The sequence below is a fragment of the Meleagris gallopavo genome, chromosome 4, assembly GCF_905368555.1.
Source record: "Meleagris gallopavo chromosome 4, MGAL_WU_HG_1.1, whole genome shotgun sequence".
NCBI classification, from domain to species: Eukaryota; Metazoa; Chordata; class Aves; order Galliformes; family Phasianidae; genus Meleagris; species Meleagris gallopavo.
Genome location: NC_139407.1, coordinates 20,217,819 through 20,230,508, shown reverse-complemented (window position 1 = coordinate 20,230,508; position 12,690 = coordinate 20,217,819). Strand labels below are relative to the sequence as shown.

Here is a 12,690-nt window from a genome sequence, read left to right as displayed (position 1 = left end):
ACAATTTTAGTGTTAATAATGTTAATAGGAGAAGACATTTTGCATAGAAATTCTGATGATTCATATGCCTGGATCTTAGGAATAGTTGCTTATAGCTTTGAGACATTCATATTTTTGCACTGTGCATTAATTATCATAATTCAACTAGAAATCTCAAGTTATTTTAATGGTATGTATTGTTGGCTTTCTTTGGTATGGTCGCTCTTTTCCCTAATGTGTAAAAATGTTTGTATGCGTCTTAACAAATCAGTTTAGCTTGAAGTAAAGAGCCTGCTTTTCTTTTACTTAACATCTCTCTGAGTTACCGAGGTATCCTATTAGAATCTGGGAGAAAACGTGCTCTATCAATGAATGTGTTTAGATCTCTTGCAGAATCTAAATAAATCCTTTATATTTCTAGTTATTTATATAATTGCTTCATCTGCTGAACATTTAATTTTTTACAAGGATAGGATCTGAAAACCTGTTGTACTCGAGAGCCTCATTTCCAGGGATTGCGAAGACTGGGGATATTTTTCATGTGCTGGGGAGGATGTTCAGGGAGTTCGATTTTAAAAAGCAGCCAGATTGTTACAAGGCCATGTTGAACTAGATTCAAGAGGGAAAGAAGTCAGCACAGAGTAGGGGGAGAAATCTTGATGTGTCTGGGTGCAAAATGAGTAGGTGTAGCTGTACAGATGGGTAGGGTGGATTAATTCAGGAGAAACTAATTTGCTGGGCAAGGTAAATGCTATAGCATTAGGGGCTGAGTAGGATGAAAACCAAAATTGTTCTATGACCTTTACTGTTTGTGAGTGCTTACAAAATCCCTTTGAATAGCATGTAACTCATCACCTACAGGATAGTCTCAAGATAATGAAAAGCCTTGGCTGCTGGTGTATACCGTCATAGAAGAGAAGCTAGGAATAATCACGCTCGAGACTTTCTATCTGTGGTGTTCTTTGTCATCAAGAAGCTTTTCAATATAAGCTCTGAATTTTCTTCCGAAATAAAAAAAAAAAGCAATTGCATTTCAATAGTAAACTTTTTAAAGACAGTGAAGCAATAGTAAGTTTGGTAAAAGAGTAAAAAAACAGTGAAGATAAACATATAGTAAGTTAAAAGTGAACATCTTTTTACAGTTATATGCTTGCAGTTGAGCATGCCAACCCAATCAGTGCAACTTAAGTTGTACCAGAAAATAATCTCAACAGATCCTGCGAATTCATTCAATCACATCCAAGTAAGAAAACGTTACCAAATATTGTGACAAAGCTAAGACCTGAATGACTTCATAGTGTCAAAATCCAAGGTCTCAGTTAATGTTGGTTATGCAGTGAGAAGTCCAGCTCAAAAAAAGGCATCAGCAAAAAATGGACGTTATTAAAAGGATAGCTGTCATCCTACCTGAGCACAACGTGTGATCCTCTGCCTTGTTGAATCTCTGAATGCTGATCCCTCAAGTCTTTTTGCAGATTTTGGTATTTTGCATATAGGAGAATGTGCAAGTGTAGTAAATAAGTTCCCACCAAGGAATGATAAGAGCCTAGAAGATAGGAGTGATAGGTGCATCACACGTATGCATGGAGTTGCCGGGTTGGTGGCAGTGGCTCTAACTCAGGTTATGACAGTGCTGTCACTGCAGTGACATGAATCTGGCTGTTTGAGTGACTGCTGGTAGAGCAGTAGTGGCAGCATAGAGTTCAGCACGGATTATCCCAGGCTCTGAATTGCAAGGGAGCTGCAGCTGTGGACATCTGTAAGTGAGCTGAGGTTTCACAGATCTATGATGAAACTTCAGCCTGCTTGCAGCTTGAGGCAGAATCAGTGGCAGAATGATATTTCACTTCTTTAACTTCTCTCTGATTTTAGCTCCTTTGAAAATGTCCAGTAGCCCAGTCAAGTCTTCCTACTGCAGGTGAAATTTCAGCTTCTGAATTAAACTGTTGGGTAAATATCACAGCTCTGAGATTCTCTCTTAATCTGTTTGCTTTTTTGAAATTGTCTCAGTGTGTATTTCAAGGCATTTGCAGCAATTGCTCTCTCAGATTGCTAAAGACAGCAAAGATACTGAAAGAGATTAGATGAGTACTTGTGTTGTGCCTTTCTTCTTTGATTTTTTTTTTCCCTTGAAAGCCTAATTTATTCAATATTTCAAGAGAGAAACTAGTGGAGATGAGAATTCTTTATCTCAGAGACCTCTCTCTCTTTCTGTCTGTCTCAGTTGGGATATGATTCCAGAAGAGCAGAGGACAAGATGAGGAAATGTAATATAAATCCTTATGCTCACTTGAGCATTTCCAGTCCTCAGAGTAAAATTCAAATTCTTTCCTTTAACCTCCCATTCTTTGAAGAGATGAAAATTGGAGTAGCACAGGCAACATCTCACCCATAGCTTGGCCCAGCCCAGCTCTTCCTGTGCCATCATGGTGGCAGCTCTGCCGTAGGCAAGCAGCCATTGCTTAGTACCAGCTGAACCTCAGTGTGTCAATGGTAGTGTCTGGGCTGAAACCAGGGCATGGAGATGGCGGCAGAGGGGCAGTCTGACAAATTGGCTTCTGACGTAGAAGTGCAGATGAAGCAAAGGGATGAAATTGAATTTCTCCATGCAGAAAAATTGCACCCATTGACATTCAGTGATGCTTTCTGAACTCTTCCGGAGACCAAACAGTGGATATGAGTACAGTGATGCAGTGGGTGGCACATTTCACAGTGGCAACAGTGACAATCAGTCACATCTGCTGGTGCAGATTGTTATGAGCACGGCACGCAGATTCTTGTTCATTGCTGGTGAAAATGCAAAGCTGATGGTGGTGACGGTGTTGAAAAATAGTGTTTTGTAGCTGAGAATTTATTTAATAGGGTGTTATTGTGCTCTTCTTATCAATTGTTGTTTGGAGCAACCTTTGCAGATGCTGCCCTGAACTGTTCACTCCGTGTGGCCCAGACAAGCCAAAAAGTTGGACACCCATGTGTGGCACAAGTACTATCACTACCCAGAAATTCAGGAAGGGGCTGTCAAAGCTGTTCCCTGCAGCTGGTACCCCCTTCTGAAGTGAGTATCAGCAGCAATGACAGTGGCCACGTCACTTACTGTAACCTAGATGGAAGTCAATTTGAAAGTTCGACTTTAAGAAACCCAGAAGAGGCTTTTAAGGAGAATTGACCCAATTCATATTGTTTGAGCAATATATGAATGTAGTTTCTCTCTCTTATGTAGAAGAGGCAAGTAATGGGACTATGCTGCAGAGAAGAATATGAGTAACTAAAAATGTGCCAGCTTTCTTTGTTTGACCATGCAGCATCTTTGCATCTGATTCCCCTGCTCACTTCTGCACACAAAGTGCAGCTTAGCATTGTCTGGTTCCCTTGCTCATCGTTGCAGAGTGCAGCATTGCAGAGAGGAGCACAAAAGAGCAGACTCAGGACAGCCTGATTATTCTTTTGATCATAAATGTGTGTGTGTGTATCTCAGTGAAGAGAAGCTCTCTTTCTTGGGAGTGAGCTATCTGCTCTAATCTGAATTTGGAAAGATTATTACTAGGATGTTTACAAGTGCTATGTGCATACTATAGCTCTGTATTCTTATTTATGCCACTGAGAATGTGGATACTTTGCAAAAGGAGAGAATTATTCCTGCACTTCTAAAAACAAGAAGCTTTGGACTGTGGCTTTCAGAGCCAATTGAGGTGTACTTGTGTCTGGGTTTCCGTTGGAAGCTTCTGCTACAGGTTTCCATGCCTCACTTCTCCAGTCTTTCTTTAGCAGCTGCCAGCAGTAACCTGTCAGGGAACAAATGTGGAAGAACACACAAGACTAAGGAAGATGCTCTCAGCTCTATTAGTTTTTTTTTCTTTCTTGGCTTCCAGACTTTAGATTGTAAAGAAAGTGGGTCCTCAGTGTAAACTCAGCCAAATTCAACCAGGTGGTACCATGTGTAGACTGTTTCTCTGAAACATTTGAGTAAGCTGTTAGAAGAGGCTTATCTCCAGTTCCCACAGATGTTTCCTCTGTTTATGCATATGGATAATAGTTTTCCTCTTTCTGTCTTTCTCCCAAACTTCGATCATCATGTGATCTGATCTGATCTTGGTGCTTTTTCTAGGATTATGGTAGCATTAATATTGGCTCAGAGAAAGCAGAAATTCACTTTTTTCCTATACAATTTTTTATTGCAGTTCTGCAGAGAAAACAAAATAAGACAAATTCACAACATAATGCAGTTTCTGTGCTGACTTGGATTTATGTTAAATGTGGCCATGTGATTCTGTGGAAGTCAGTCATAAAGCGGTGCTAAGGGCAAACACCACCAACTACAAGGTTTCATTTCAGACAAATGTTAACAGAAGATGAAGACAGGCATGAAGTGCTCACAGAGAAACAAAAATCCAATTCCTCTTGGAACCTACTGGGAATGCTGATCTTGTGCATCAGTGAACCAGAGTTCATATGAGACCTAGGCAGTAATTTCTGTTATCTCTTTTACATCTTCTTTGTAACGTCAGTCGGCAGAGATTAATCTTCTCATTCCATCTGCTTCTTCAACTCAGTGCAAGGAATCAGATTTATTGATGTGATCTATCCATTAGTGAACCAGGCTGAGCTCTCTAATGTCAAATGGCAGGTGAGGGTCATGGTCTCACTCAGAGAATCCAGATCCATCCAGAGTGAGTAGGGTCTGCCAAGAACACACCAGCCAGTAGATGCAGTGCAAGTGATTGATTGCAATCTCAGACTGCTGTTTGTTTTTTTTTTCCTTCCTCCGGTTAATGGTTTTCTGTGTGTTCTGACGGCTAATGTATCTGGTAGGGTTTTTGTAAGCAGAGAAAGTGCATGGTAATCCATTCCTGGGAGAGAAAAAATCAGCTGGTTTGGCTTAAGAAAATTCAGGGAAAGATAAACAGAAAAACTTACATGAGAGTTGGATCAAGTTAAGATATCTGCAGCCAGATGCAGCCAATACTCTCTTGGAGTTAATTCCTTAAGATTCATTGATTTTTTTGATTTTTTATTTTTTTTTTTAACAATAGTGGCAAATAGAGCACTACATCTTCATAGAGATAGATGCATGCTATCTCTGCTTGTGTCAGGAAGGAAACCTTCAAGATAGAGACAAGAGCTTCTATACCTCAGGAGTCTCTGCTATCTCTTGTCTGCCCCCTTTGGAACCATTAGAAAAATAACAAGATCTGCTGTAGGTTCCCATATGTCTTGCTAGCTTACATTGGCTTTGTGGTGCTGCCAAAGTTTTATAGGTGCTCCTATACTTTCAGAAAGTAAAATTACTGATTGCTGCTATTTTCCAAAAGGTAAATTATGAATTGCGACCATTTTTAGACAAAACCTGCTATTCTATTTTTTGTTCAAGTTAGCAAGCACCACAGCTGTATTCAATTGAAAATAAGTTAATTACAGTTTTTATTCTAATACATTCAGTAATACCATATATGAAATTCAGTAATACTACTAAAGGAAATGTCAAAATCAAGCCATTAGGATTACTATCCCTTTTTGAGCAGTAAAGTCATATCTCCTGAAGTACTGGTCCTGAAATTTATATCAGGAAGACATAAATTCTCTAAAATGTGCATTTCTCTCAGCGTGCATTCAGCTGAGGTATTTTCAACAGAAGTTTTTTACACCACTTGAGGATATCAGAATATGATTGATGTGTACCCACTCTTAGGTATCTAAGGTGCAGATATACTGTATCATGCCTCTGAGCGAATCCAGTGTAACAGATTGAGGACCGCAGTAGAACAGATAAGAACATTTACTTCAGGTTGCTTACAAATTTATTTCTTGGTATAGTAATGTCCACAGAGTCAACACTCCTTAGAGGTGAATAGATATTTTTTTAATAGAAGGAGCCAGTGGCAGATCTGAGTTAGTGTTTGAGGGGAGATCAGCCTGTGTCTACAGTATAAAAATGGGTGTGCTCATTTCACTAAGTGGTTAGCTTGTGATTGCAGAACACAGAATGACTTCTTGATTGGAAAAGTTGAGTAAAATGCAGTAACTGTGCGTCCAACGGTAAGCTCCTACGCTGGCAATTGCTTGTTATGTTCAGTTTATTTTTCCTCAAATCACAAAGACAACAAAGGAGTCAAAGTTATGAGATTGGTGGCCTTGTTACTTAGACAAAGTAAAATTTCATAGACTTGTAGATATACTCATGTATTTGGAGATCTGTTGGTACCGAAAGGTAAAAGAGCCATATCCAAAAATAAACATTAGGGAAGGGTTTTCTTTCTTTTTTCTCACCACAAGTCAGTTTCTGTTCTGTTGTCTTCCAGGTGTCGGTTTTATGTACTGCACCAAAATAGTAGGTATCTGAAAATAGCTTTTCTCAACTCCATGGTTGCTTTTGCCTGACCCTAAATCTTCCCTATTTTGCTTTAAGCAATTACTTTTTAATATCTTTATATGTTCTACTCTAGAATGAAAAATGAATCAAAGAGTAATTTTATAAAAATGTTGTTTTTGTGTACCACGGGGCAAACACTACATACTCCTTATAAAAGAACAAGGGAACCATCAGTTGAATTTAAATTGAAATTGATGGAAGAAAACACATTTTGACACAATGCATGTTTAGTCTACACAACAGAATACCACAAGACCTGAGTAGGAGCCTGAGTTTTGGACAGTTTAGAGACAGCAAACTACTACTGGATAAGTTGTTTGGAAAACTTTAGTTCTGCAGTTTGCATTGTCCTCTTCTGGACAGGATGTTGTCCCTGGTAATCTACCCCGCCATTGTACGGATTCTTTCTGCTTATTTGCTTACTACTAAATACGTAACTGTTCTCCATCAAGTAGGAGATCTTTCTTCTGTACAATTTTTTGAAGCAAACTAACAAGCTTGTGTTACCACCTGTGCTCATAGGAAACTTCCCCATGCACTGTTTTTCAGCCAGAGACAACTTCAAATTCCTAGAAAAGGGAGAATTTCTAAGAAGGAAGGATGACTTCATCAATGAAATCTTCTGAGCATTAGTGTTTCCTTTCTCAGTGGTCTGTAATGATTGAAAGAGCCACGTGGAGTTAAGACCATCATAGAATGATAGGACAGTAATTAGGACAGCACTACAAGAAAGCCTCAGTCTGTGTTGGTATTTTGTGTGCAGTGACACCACGTGGTTTCTTTTTCTAATCATGGAAGTCTTTCTATTCAGAAATATGACCAAACTAATTGATCTTTTTTCATTCCAGATTCTTTAAGTGCTAATAGTGCATGACAGTACACAAAGTTCAAATATATGGAAAGGAGGGATTTGGGTTTTTTAAGGACGTATATTCTAAATGTGGCTTTATTCTGAATTGAAGATATTTTATCCTTAAGGTGGGAAGTGTTTTGGTTTTGTGTATTCATAAAGCCTGGTGGTATTGACCTTTAACCTGTGACAGCACTTTCTGGTCAGTGTCATAATCTAAGTAACAACATTACAAGAAGATATCTCTGTCATGGCAATAAAACGTATGTTTTGACATGCCTAGAGGAGTTCAGAAGAATTTCACTGGACCTTCACATTTCCTTGTTTAGTACAAATTTAGATGGTTGTGACAGACTTTCTGTGAGATTCTGTGCTTGGTGTACTTGTGCTGTATAACATATGCTGATACAATGCTAAAAACAGTGCTTAGAAAGGTGTTGGAAAGGATAAGATAAGCTCTTTCGTATCTTCCAAATGTCTATAAAGCATTCTCTATATGATGTCAAATACTAGAGAAATCATAGCTGCAAATCACCACGAACCTTTTGCAAGTTCAAGCAATCTCGGTATAAGCTAAAAAATTGATGTATCTAATGTAGATGTTATGTTATAAATGTTAAAAATATTCAATAATTTTATAAAGTTTGTGAGTAACGTATTTAAAGGTAATATAGAATAGTTCTTTCTATCACAGATACTTTTTTGGTATAATGTCTGAGTTTCTAGTGTTCTGGAATTTAGAGACCTCCAGACGTGTTTATGTAACATTGCATTAATAAGCGTGGAGTATCTGTTTTATTCTGAACTGGGGTGAAAAGTCTTTGTCACAGAGTTATTCTAAATTGTATTTCCATTGCTGGGCACTGTGCTACCTTATGTCAGAAGTATTTGGGTTTAGGGTTTGAGCCTCACTGTCCTTGAATGGTTTGTAATCCATCTCCATTTCTCAGAGGCCACAGTTCTAATGTAATCTTTCTGCCTAACTCCTGGGTTTTTTATCACTTTCTTCCCATCCCGCTTTCCTATTTACTGAATTTAGTAGAGACCACTTCAATTTTATTTTCCATAGAGGAAGTGGCAGCAGAGAGAAAATCTTATTTGGTGTGAATACTACCCCCAGCTTGAGGAGGAAAAAAAATTGTATGTACCAGTTCCTGGTACTGAGTTAAATTAAAAGCATGGTAACTTCATTTTTATTCAGAAGCTCCTGTCTTCTCTTATTAGAGTTTTGGTACTGTATTTCTGTCTCTTAAGAGAGGAAAGTTAAGCACAATGTCTGCCCATTGTGAAACAAGGTGACTTCCCAGCTGTCTTTGCAAGCAAGGATTAGTTTATGACATAACTTTGTATTTTACTGCAGAGCTGTGATTCATAACATTTAGGTACTAAATTTTTCCCTTTAAAATGTTAAGATTAGCTGCACTTTTTAATAGAAATACTTATTGAATTAGTAGATTGAAGTGTATATTGAATAAACATTGAAATAGAACATTATTTGCTTCAAAAAGTGAATTGAGTTATTAAATAACAGAACTAGCTGATCTTATAAAATATTTGCAGGATTCCATGGAATTTTGTACTCTTAAAGCTTTAATAAAATATTTTAAGTGCTGCTTATGGAAGATCTAGCAAGTGCTTGTTAAATGATCAATTTTGAATGGAAGGATATGCTTTTATAGATGCTGTAAGGCTCCTATGAGATTAAATGTAATGTAATTGGTGGTAAGTTGGTGCCTGGTCAAGTAGTGCAAACAGTTTAGGCTTTAAAAAGTAGCTACTTGAGTTCCATGGTTTGAAAAGGTAAGATAAATGGATATATAGATAATTAAAATCATTTGCAGATAGATTGTATTTCAAGAGTGTAAAGAGTTTTGGCATTATCTGGAAGCAGCCTGGATTTGTTGTCAGATACTGCATCCTTCTGCATGTCTGTCTCACAGGATCATGACTAAGAGAATCTGGCAAGATGTGCAAGCACGATAGCATTGCACTTTAAATACTGATGACTCTGAGTTAATGTAGAAGGAGAGTCTCTGACCACTTTGTTAGTAACCTTGCTTATTAGAAAGAGAAAAATCCAAACAAATTTTCTTTACCCAGAGGAAGATGCCACTAGCTTTTTTGTATTTTTTTCTTATTTTTTGTCAGTCTTTTACTCTCTCTGGATTTTTTCCCCCAGCAGCCTCCACCAGCCAGTACAACCACTCTGCCATTGTATTAATGTGATTCAAAGGAAAAGAGGAATAGCTTGAAGTGAGGAGTCGTGCTGTGTGCTGCCTAAGACTGCACACTGCTGAATTCACATATAAAAGATACAATTTTCTTTCATTGCCTTGATGCCTGAGGTGGACTGTCAGAGCTGTGACAGCTCACACCACCACAGATATGTGGCCATCTCCCAGATTTATCTATGGGATTAACTCCTCAAAGGCTTTGAGAGTGTGGGTTACATTCTCTAGCTGTAAGTTATGCTATACCAACATCTCAGTTCTCACGTGCTCAGAAAAAAAAAAAAAATCAGATGCTGATGGTTTTGTTGCATTGTTTTATTATAGCTAGGACTGTATAAGGTTCTTTGCAAGTGTTCATATAATGCAAGTTCCCATTTTCAGTCTATTGAGCCTAATAGTGGGACGGGTGGATGTTAAAATCACAGCTTGCACCAACAACTTCTTAATTTTAACATGGAAGCTGGTGTTTAGAAGGACCATTATCATATCTGCTGAATGGCTTCCTTTCTGTCCCCCAAAGCAGTACTTACTATATATTGAGGAGGAAACAGCTTTCTTTGTGTTAGCTGCTATCCTGGAATCCATGCGCATGTATCTGGAGGTACCTTTATAGCCTGAAATGAATGAGCAGTAAAGGTCAAGCGAGTAAGACTCTTTATCAGGACTTAATGAATCTACATGCTTCTGTGAGTCTGTAAAATCAAACTAATGGTTCTGAGAGGTGACACCTTTTATATTGGGCTAGGCATTGTTGGTTTTTGTGTTTGCTACTTAGAAAATGTCACAACTTGTAATGAAGCACTGTCTTAGAGAAGATTTAAACCACAAGGGCATTGTCTTTTGAAATCATTAGTAATCCTCTTTGCTCAGAAGTTCAGAAAAACTTGCATGCGCTGTTGTGCATCAGTAGATCTAATATGTATCCATCTGTTGCTTCTGCCAGCAAGTTGCCTGTCATTCCAAATGAGGTAACCCATGTATAGAATATTTAATGGCATTATTTGTGGTGGACATACTTTCAAGGTGGGGGTTTATGCCATTATGATCCAATTCATAACAAACTTTATCTGCTGCTGTTATTTCTCTCATGCTGTACTGGGGCAAATTAATTTCCGGTGTCTCTGCAGTGAATTTCTGATGAAGCCATTGTACCAGTATAGGTTGACATGTTGCTATCCAAGGATCCAGGCATGGACCCTGGAGGTTGAACGTGCTGTCAGCAGAGAAGCAGTCCTGATGAGCCTGATGTCTGGGGATGTAGCTAGAGGGCTTTTCCCTCCAAAGGCAGCTCACACTGTGCTAGAGCCTCTGACCTATACTGTATATAAGGCATGCAGTAGACAAAAATGACATAGTAGACATGTCCTTACTTGGCTTCAGGAGAACCTGCACGTCCACAATTCATGAGTGTCTCTCACCTACTCAAGAATGCAAACTCCTGAGGAGTTTTGTTTAGCTGCTTTTGCTCCTGGTAAGTTTGAAATTCTCCACAATGACTTCCTTACAGTTTTTACATATAACATACTCACTTTGCAAAGCCTAATTGCTGAAGGCCAAGCCTTCACAGCAGAGTTGCCGATGTAACAAATCAGAGGAAAGAGACCCGGTGCCAAGATTTTTTTGCTTAAGTTTTGTTGTTTGTGGAGTTGTTCACATGTGCTTTGAGAAGAACTCCAGGTATTATATGCCTATATACTGTGCTTCCTTTTAGATGCTTTTCTGAAGCAATTATGCTGGTATGAACAAAAATAGAGTGTAGGTAAACACAAGAAGTAGTATTTCCTTGAGAAAGTTTCATTTAAATTAAGCTTATTGTTAACTCAAAGAGTCTTAAATTTGGCTTCGCTTCTCATTTCTAATTTTGGCTGTGGTTCACTCAGGGCACCTACTAAAGATGTATCTTTAGATTACTTGCCAGACTGTAACTGGCTGCTGTGTCCATAAATCAGATCTTGATAGGGGAAGGCTATGTGTGAGGAGATAGAAATTAGTGAGCTGTGTAGTTAGAACACAAAGAACATCTTTTAACTGGCTGATTTGGGGCAAAATTGTCAGAAGTTTATGTGAGAGATTGCTGTTTTCTTTGTAATTGACCCAGGAGAATGTGATAAGCAGTGTGGGCTACAGTCAGACTGCATAATATTGACTTTTTAATGGAGTTCCCTGTAGTCTGTAGTTGAAGCCAACAAAAATAAACAGCAGCAGAAAGCCTGTCCTTTACTTGTTGGGTAAACTCTGATACCTCTTCTCTACCAGAGGGTATTTTTTGGTAGTTCTGTTTCCTTTCTGTATAACACTGTATCACTAATATTTGGGGGGCTTTTTCAGTCTGCTCTTCAACTGAAAGTGCCTGTCTGAAGTGCAAGTCCTGTGACCAGTATTGCTACTGTGATCCTTTGCAGAGTGGATGCTCTTAGGCAATTGAAAAATACACGACATTAAGCAAAAACGATATGACTGCCTGTGTTCCAATTCAATTTACGTATGTACTTTACCATACACTCTTTCCTTCCACAGGCATTTCCTATTCAAAACAGGAACAGGGACCACACCGCTGTTCAGTACTGCAACACCAGGGTACACAATGGCATCCGGCTCTGTTTATTCCCCTCCTACTCGGCCACTACCTAGGAACACTCTGTCCAGAAGTGCTTTTAAATTCAAGAAGTCTTCGAAGTACTGTAGCTGGAAATGTACTGCTCTCTGTGCTGTAGGAGTCTCAGTGCTGCTGGCAATACTGCTGTCCTACTTCATAGGTGAGTTCCTTTGTTTTATAACTGTCATCATCAATAGGGATGTCAGAGAGTGTCCCATATTAACCTTCATGTGTAGCAAAGCTTTTGGTAACAGTAAAAATCACAACAATGACTTCATGAAAACTGATTCTTTTGAGATAATAAAAAATGTGAGTACTTTGAAAGCATTCTGTGACGCAACAGCAGTTGAATTAACTTCAAAGAAGTATTTGAATTGCAATTAAGCTGTAGGCTGTCTAGTCCTTACAAATGTATCTGTAAAATGGAGGCTGTAATGTTTTCTAACAAAACAAAACTTGCAGCATGCCTGTGGAATTCTTCTCGTTTTGCATTATATATAAGCAATGAAGCACTTAGGAGTTATAATTTTCATTTATTATATACATGTATGTTTGTGTGTACAGCTAGAGCAAAAGTGTAGACCTTGGTTGCAAGGTAGAGAAAATAATTGTCCAGAAGGACAATGCGGAGAAGAGGCTTCTTTCTCCTCTGTAGGGTTTTTTTTAA

General features: G+C 38.5%; 1 protein-coding gene across 10 annotated transcripts in view; it reads left to right on the top strand.

Moving 5' to 3' along the window:
* Window positions 1-12,690, top strand: part of TENM3 (teneurin transmembrane protein 3) — a 399,330-nt gene that overhangs the window by 273,211 nt on the left and 113,429 nt on the right. For all 10 annotated transcript variants that reach the window (XM_085222460.1, XM_085222461.1, XM_085222459.1 and 7 more), the window contains one exon: window positions 11,945-12,183. In XM_085222460.1, coding sequence (XP_085078586.1) covers window positions 11,945-12,183 — 239 coding nt within the window. The remainder of the gene's footprint in view (window positions 1-11,944; window positions 12,184-12,690) is intronic.